At 41.2% G+C, this 7,766-nt stretch overlaps 4 protein-coding genes across 4 annotated transcripts; 2 read left to right on the top strand and 2 right to left on the bottom strand.

Annotated features, from left to right (window-relative positions):
* Positions 1–609: 609 nt before the first annotated feature.
* Positions 610–3,194, top strand: LOC108835464 (uncharacterized protein At3g43530-like). The gene is made up of 3 exons (XM_057001837.1): positions 610–2,229; positions 2,301–2,462; positions 2,572–3,194. The coding sequence occupies exons 1-3, from the start codon at positions 1,531–1,533 to the stop codon at positions 3,058–3,060; spliced, it is 1,350 nt and encodes a 449-aa protein (XP_056857817.1). The 5' UTR covers positions 610–1,530; the 3' UTR covers positions 3,061–3,194.
* On the top strand, positions 615–1,409 carry LOC130507129 (uncharacterized). The gene is made up of 2 exons (XM_057001840.1): positions 615–1,304; positions 1,380–1,409. Exons 1-2 carry the CDS (start codon positions 615–617, stop codon positions 1,407–1,409), a joined length of 720 nt encoding a protein of 239 aa, XP_056857820.1.
* A 121-nt stretch (positions 3,195–3,315) lies between the features above and the next one.
* LOC130507127 (uncharacterized) lies at positions 3,316–4,360 on the bottom strand. Its single transcript, XM_057001838.1, has 2 exons — positions 3,857–4,360; positions 3,316–3,639 (listed from the first exon to the last, which is right to left on the bottom strand). The coding sequence occupies exons 1-2, from the start codon at positions 4,358–4,360 to the stop codon at positions 3,502–3,504; spliced, it is 642 nt and encodes a 213-aa protein (XP_056857818.1). The 3' UTR covers positions 3,316–3,501.
* Positions 4,361–4,980: 620 nt separating this feature from the next.
* Positions 4,981–7,377, bottom strand: LOC130507128 (uncharacterized). The gene has a single exon (XM_057001839.1). It carries the CDS (start codon positions 7,375–7,377, stop codon positions 4,981–4,983), a length of 2,397 nt encoding a protein of 798 aa, XP_056857819.1.
* Between the last annotated feature and the right edge of the window lie 389 nt (positions 7,378–7,766).

The following is a 7,766-nucleotide window of genomic DNA, read 5'->3' as shown; positions in this document are numbered from 1 at the left end:
GTGGACTCTTTAACTCTGGTTTATCAAAGTTAAGGCCTTATAGGAGGGACCTGGGCTGGAAATTCTAATCAGCAACATGAGGCATCTCCTGTAGCCCCTAAATGTCAAAAGGCAATCTCTGATAGACACTCATATAAACATAAAGATAAACACTTATTTAAAAAATCGGAAATGGTGGAAATGACATAAAAACCGTGGGATAGTTAAAGTATTTACAAGTGTTACCAGGGTATAACCCATCCGCCCGGACCCGACCCGGATTTATGGTCAATTGAATTGAACCGAATCGTCTAACCATCTAACCCATCCCTCGAAACCAAACCAATCCCTCGAAACCAAACCCAGTCCTCGAAACCGAACCAATCCCTGGAAAACCAAACCAAATCTGTCGGTTTTCAATAACTCAATTTAATTAAACCTCAATTCCTCAATTTAACTCTCTTCTCTCCATTTTTCCTCCTTTCACTCCACTCAAACCCTAATTCGAATTTGTACTCACTCGAGTTTTGCGAATTTCGACTCCTCACTCTTTCAGCCTCCAATTCCTCTACGTACCCAAAATCAACGGTGAGAACGAACGGAGAGAGAGAAGAATTCAGAGGAAATCGAGTGCGATGGTGGTTGAAACGAGAGGAGGTAAGAGGAAGGATAATCCAACGAAGGAAGAGGCTCGAAGAGTGAAGTTTGCGAAGGAGAAGGAGACGAGTCAGACGACGGCGGCGGAGGCCTCCGATAACATCGAGAAGACGACGGAGATGGCGGAGACTGCGGAGAAGACGAGTGAGGACTCGAGGGAGACTACGGCGGGAGGAACGAAGCCGACTGAGCCGACTGCTCCGACGACAGTTGTTGGTGGCCCATCTCCTCCAGCTCCTCCAGCTCCTCCAGCAACTCCGGCGATTGGAACTCATTCTGGAGATGATGAGATTGAAGGTTCTGAAGAAGGAAATGAAGACGGAGAAGATTCTGAAGAAGAGAATGGAGATGGAGATGGAGCTGCAGAAGGAAAGGATGGTGAGAATGGAGGTTCCGAAGATGAAGCTTCTGAAAATGAAGCTTCTGAAAATGAAGCTTCTGAAAAAGAAGCTTCTGAAAATGAAGCTTCTGAAAATGAAGCTTGTGAAGATGAAATGGATGATGATAATGGAGGTTCTGAAAAAGAAAATGGAGAAGGAGAAGAAGAGTTAGCAGATGGAGATAGAGAAGCCTCTAGAGAAGCAAACGAGGATGAGAATGAGAATCCACCAGAGAACGAGAATGAGAATCCACCAGAGAACCAGAATGAGAATCCACCAGAACCCGAGGTAAGAAATTATCACTTAGGTAGGAGTCTCCTTAGGTAGGGGAACTTGGATATAACTGTTTGGATATAACTGTAGGGGAACTTGGATATCACTGTTTGGATATAACTGTAGGGGAACTTGGATATAACTTGTAGGAAAATTTTAGTATAACTTGGATATAAAACTTTGGTATAACTTGCAGGGTTTGAATGGAAATGTGGGACTCGATATAGTCAAACCGACGAGCATGTTCTTCAAGCCCAGCGAGTACAGCAAGAAAATAAAGCTTGGCACAAGGTGTATGATAGCTAGCGCGATTAAGACGCTAAAAGATCTGAGACCTAAGCTGTCTAACGCGGAGTGGAGCTGGTTCACGGAGCATCCCCAATTCAAACACATTTTCCACATGAAGACGGAGAATAACCATAGGGTACAGGGGATGTGGATGTTGTTGTTGCGTACTGCTGGTAGCGAGAGGCAGAGAGAGAGGTGGTTTATAGTGAATGGGGTTGCTATCCGTTACGGGCTGAGGGAGCATGGTTTGATATCTGGCCTATTCTGTCACAACTATCCTCTCGGCTACAAACAGCTTGGTGGGACGAGGTTTGTTGATCGTCATTTCAAGGAAGGAGAATCTAGAAGGTTAGAGGATGTTAAGAAGAAGCTGGTGAACATGGGACCCCACAAAGACAGACTGAAGATGGCGGTTCTATTCTTCTTAGCTTCGGTTGTTTGTGCGCAAACCAAGGCTGGACACAAGGCTAATGATGTTTTGGAGGTGTTCCAGAGAGCAGTGGACGATCTTGACTACTGCAAGTCCTTTCCGTGGGGGAGATTGTCATATGATTACATGCTGAAAGAGATATCTCACACAATGGAGCATTTTGGAGGAGTGGTGAAAGAGAAAACATTATGGCCGCTTCCAGGATTTTGTGTTCCATTAGAGGTATGCAAAATCCCATTAAACCAGTTAGTGGTTATTGTTGTGAACTGATGCATTTTTTTTATGTGTAACAGCTTCTTGCATTCGAGGCAATTCCCAAGCTAGGAGTTGCGTTCAGAGAGCCTGTTGATGGAGCTTCTCCCAACTGTCCGAGGATGTGTAAGAGCTCATTCAAAAGAAATGGATCCACAGGGGTGTCACTTGCTGTGATAAACAAGGAACTGGGTAACACAACTGTAAGTCTTCCTGTGAACTAAAGTATTCCTGTGAAACTGTGGTAGAACTAAGGTAGTACTAGAAACCGAACTATGGAATAAGTTTTGAAAATAATTATGTTTGTGGCAGGTTATTGACAGCATCATCCCCACCAGAACTCCACAAGAAGAAAGACTGTTGGATGAGATTTTGGAAGATGAAGACGACGTTGATCAATCCGATATAGCTGTGGACAGTTGGGAGAAGTGTCTGGATGCAGGTGAAAAGATATTTTTTAAAGACATGTTCGACGAAGATGTAGCTGGGCGTTCAAAACAGCCAGAACCGATTGAAGATGCAGCAGGGGATGGAGTACAGATAGGTGAGCAGTCGGTTCAAGTGGGAGATGTTATGACGTTGGTGACGTTGGTGAAAAAGACAATGAAACTGTTGAAGACAGTTGACAAGAAGGTGGACCAGTTGGATGGGAGACTGGACCAGTTGGATGGGAGATTGGCCCCTATTGAGGAGTTTGTCAAGGAAGCACAAGGCAAAGAAGCAGAGGTAGATGAAGCAGAAGCACACGGGAAAGGTAAAAGCCAGAAACGCAAGAGGTCTGTGGGTAAAGGCAAGAAGTGAAGCTATGTTTATCTAGTTTGTTGTGGATTTAGATCTTTGGATGTTTATCTAGTTTGTCTTTGTGGATTTAGAACTTTAACTATGTTATGACTATCTTGTTATGACTATTTTGCTCCTTTAATTTTGTTATGTGTTGACCATGAGAGTTAAAGTGAGAGCTACAAATTGTAGGTATTAGCTTAAAATGATTGGACAGAATACAAACTTTTTTAAAATTAACATGAGATAACATGAGATGAGATTCAAGACATGAGATAAGGGTTCTAACATTAGATAAGATTCAAGACTAGCTTCGAATATAACATAAGTTTTGACAGAGACACTTATACAAGTCTTAACAAACAAAGACTTGTATTAACCGAAATTATTGGAAATAGATAGGGAAATACAAAGTTTTTTAGCAAATCCATAAACTGAGTACTTAGAGTTGAGAGCATCGTCTCATGGAGGGGAGGTGGAGGTAATAAGCCTCTTAAGCTTAGCAATCTCTTCAGCCATATTATTGACCTCCATCCTTAGTTGCCTCACTTCATCCTCAAGACCAAAAGTCCATGGCTGACGAAAGTGCATCCCATCATCCTGCACAGTTTCACCCAGAGTAAACCTCAGTTTCACCGAGTATGACTAAACACAGTTTCACCCAGAGTAAACCTCAGTTTCACCGAGTATGACTAAACACAGTTTCACCCAAAGTAAATCTCAGTTTCACGGAGTATGACTAAACACAGTTTCTACCAGAGTATAACACAGTTTCACCCAGTATGATTAACACAGTTTCTACAAAGAAGAAGATTACCTCATAATTCTTGCAGGTGAAGTACCTACTTCCAGGCAAGGTATCGAAATCGTGGCGATACTTCGGATTTGGAGACACATCTGTCTTGATTTCACCACCACATGGGCAACGGGTAGGAATTCCATATTGGGCATCGCAAATGTAGCCTAACATGTCGTAGTGTTTCTTCAGCTTCTTCATCTCCTTCGCCTCTTCGTAAGGATGAGTCATTGTCAAATCGTGAGAGAGAAAGATAATGGATTTTGGAGAGATGAGAGGAAAGATAATGGATTTTGGAGAGATGAGAGGAAAGATAATGGATTTTGGAGAGGTGAGAGGAGAGAGTAGAGAGAGAGAGTGGTTGGGAAAAGTAGACAGAGCACAGTTGACGAGACAAGAGAGAGAGTCACGAGAAAGGAAAAGGAAGGAAAATAGCAGAGGGAATCTATCTTTGACCGAAATAATTGAAATTTTCGTTTTGGCGCGAGTAAAAAAAATATTTTCCCCCCAAACATATTTGCTCATAGTTTTACTGAAGTTTCAAGTGTTACCAAATGTCTTCATAGTTCTATTTTTCGTGATTTATACATTTGTAAGTTTTACGTATAATTTAAATTTGTGAATAAAGTTTTACTTGTCATTTTTACTCATTACCATGTAACCATAACTGATAAGTGCAATAATATTGTTAAAATGACCAGAATTATAGATTACTACTTTATAAGGTCCTCTTTATTAAGAAAGTGATCTTGGAAAGACTATATAATGCATAAGAGAAAATGTGATGTCGATGAATCATGCTAGTTAATATTTGTTATTTTGCACCAGTCTTGTCGATGAATGTGATGTTGATGAATTAGTCAAGTGATCGTGCTTGTTCATTAACAATTACGTGTGATGGATTAGAGGGGATTATGTCAAGTTAATATCAGTTATCTACTAACTTAGTAACACCTAGTTTTACTAGTTTTCCGTGGTTTTCCAATAAATAGCTGAAAGTTTCAAAACAGAGAAACATAAAGTAAAAGCAACATACCAAGTTCAAAATACAAAAAGCAACATACCAAGTTCAAAATACAAAAAGCAACATACCAAGTTCAACATACCAAAAGCAACAACATATCAAAAGCAACATACCAAAAGCTTTAGTTCGGTTCACTTGGATTGTTTGGTTCACTTGGATTATTAGTACGCATTCCAAACAACAGCCAACTAAACCCGAAATTTGTCCTCGGTCGCCTTACATTTTGTGTCCTTTTACGCCGTTCTCCAACTGATGGATTCCTATTAACCTTTTTCCTTCCCTTCCTCGTTAGCTTTTTTGGAGGTATGATCTGGAGCAGTTTGATGTGATCTGGTACATTCCATTCAGACTTATCCGGCACAAAATAAATGGTCATGTAATAAGCCATTGCCCAAAGTTCTGTCCAGTAATACTGTGAGCTCAACTGATGATACTCTATGTTGACCTCACGTCGACGACCATGAGCAGCAGGAACCTCAAGGAAATATAAGTAAGCAGCAAGTCCGTGAAGACAAGGATACTTTTCATAATCATATACCTTACAGCTACATGTCTTCGCTATCAAGTTCACCAAATAAACCTTCCCATCGTCAGTGTCGGTTACCTCGTACTCAAGATCATAACTATTCAGCTCACGCACTGGCGTTTTCTCAGCTTTGCCCCATAAGTTGTGCAAATGGATCTCAACCAGAGGAACCAGTTTGGTATCAATCGATCCAGACACGGCGTCCTTCCGATGTTCATTAAACCAGTCAGAAATCTTTTTGATTATTGTATCCAACAGTGGTATCAAGGCATACCTCCTTGCATCCCTAAACGCGCTATTCATCGACTCCACACTGTTGCTAGTGTCCAAGTTGTATCTACAACCTGGAAAATACACCCTAGCCCATGTTTCTCTCTTAGTGTTCTCCTCCAAATACTTGAAGGCTGAAGGATATCTCACCTTAAAAGATGCATAAGCAGACTCGAACTCATGCAATGTGTAATACCTAGCCAACTCCATAAATCTCCATGCCACTACGGCTTTGATGGTGTTACAAGCATGATTTCTCACATTCTGAGCTAGATGCCATATACAATGGCCATGGTGAGATTGTGGATACACATTTGCTACAGCGGTGATGAGGCTCTGATTCCTATCGCTCATAAATACTATTTCAGACGAGTCTGGTATAACAGTTTTCAGCATCTCAAAAAACCAAGTCCAACTAGCATTATTCTCACCGTCGAGTACCCCAAACGCGAGGGGATAATGGTGACGATTAGGATCTTGAGCTTTAGCAAATACTAGTACACCACCATATTCGTTCTTCAAAAACGTTGCATCCACAAGAATCACTTTCCTCATGACCTTAAACCCTTCAATGCAAGCTCCTAAAGCTATGAAAAGGTACTTGAACTTTCCTGCCTCATCCAACTCCACCTTTGTTGTTGTTCCGGAATTAACCTGCTCTAGCATGTGCAAGTAGCTATACAACATCTTGTAGCTGTCTTCTGAATTACCACGCAACTCACGCATAGCTAGATTTTTCCCTCTCAAGGCTGTAGAGTAAGATACTGATACACCCAGTTTTAACTTGATTAAATCCATGATATCTCTCGGGAGAGAAGTCCTCAGTTTTCCAGGATATTCCTCATTCAAAAAAGTTGCAACTAATTCTGCAGAGCCTTTCCTCTTGATGTTGCAGCTATTACTTTGACTAGTCCGAGAGCATGTATGCACACCCACGTACCTCCTAACAGAAAAAATATCCGTAACTCCAATCCTCGCAGCTCGCAATCCCCATTTACAGCTTTCATAACAACATTTTAACACCAACCGTTTACGATCAGATTTTTTGATAACATAAAGAAAGCTTTCACCAAATGCAGCTCTATCCACCACCTCTTGAAGTGATCTCTTGTTTGGAAATTCCTGCAGCTTGAACAGACCCAAACCGTCTCCCCATTCCTCTATAACTTGACTACATTTCAGTAAAGGTGGCTGCTCAATATACGTAACTCTCATAACGGTTTCTATATTACCACTGCTATCCATCTCAGCTGCAGTCTCCGTCTCAGCTGCAGTCTCCGTCTCAGCTGCAGTGTCGTCTGTATCCATAAAATCATCATGTGTTGTATCATCACCATTCTCTGCCTGTAGATTTTCTTGCCCCTTTTCAACGTACAGAGTTATGGCGTTTGGTCCGACTTCTTTATCATCATTTCCCTGCAACACTTCGTGATTCATACCAAACGAACTTCCGCCCACTCTGGACAGCTTATCTAAGTGGTGATCCGAGTTACTCGTCTCCTCCACTAACAAAAGACTTCTACGGTTGTCTTTATCAATGGAAAGAAGGTAACCGAACAACTCATCATCATCACAAATTCTGCACTCTTCTGATACTTCACATCCAAACACCATCGGCTTGTACCTCAACGCCAGTTTTACATTCCTTTCATCCAAACTCAGCTTTTTATACAACCTTTCTTCTATCATTGCCAAAGTTATAGCCTCCACTGTTGTCTTCATGGTTATACAAGAGATGCGATCTCTGAATTTGAAATGTAAGCACATATGTTTGGACATAGCATCCTGCAAAAACAACAAAATAAAGTTATAGTTAGACCAGTTGCTCTTTGTTCTACTTAGTTTTAATCAGTTATACTAGTTTTATCTAATTCTACAAATCAATTGAAATTCAGAGGTTTCGGGTACTATAAGCTCAATATGTGATTCATCTCAATCCCATACATTCAACCATATGCTTGCATTGTTTCACATGAGACAATTGCTCCACATACCAAATCTCAAATTAATCATCCAATGCTCAATGCAAATCGAGGGAGAGAGAGAAGAGAACCTGCATTCTGGCCTACTACTCTAGTCGGAAGGAAGCCTTGCCGGTGGAAATGTTTTCG

The sequence above is a fragment of the Raphanus sativus genome, unplaced genomic scaffold, assembly GCF_000801105.2.
Source record: "Raphanus sativus cultivar WK10039 unplaced genomic scaffold, ASM80110v3 Scaffold4064, whole genome shotgun sequence".
Classification (NCBI taxonomy): Eukaryota; Viridiplantae; Streptophyta; class Magnoliopsida; order Brassicales; family Brassicaceae; genus Raphanus; species Raphanus sativus.
The sequence above is the reverse complement of the archived record's forward strand: the minus strand, read 5'-3'. Positions and strand labels throughout refer to the sequence as shown.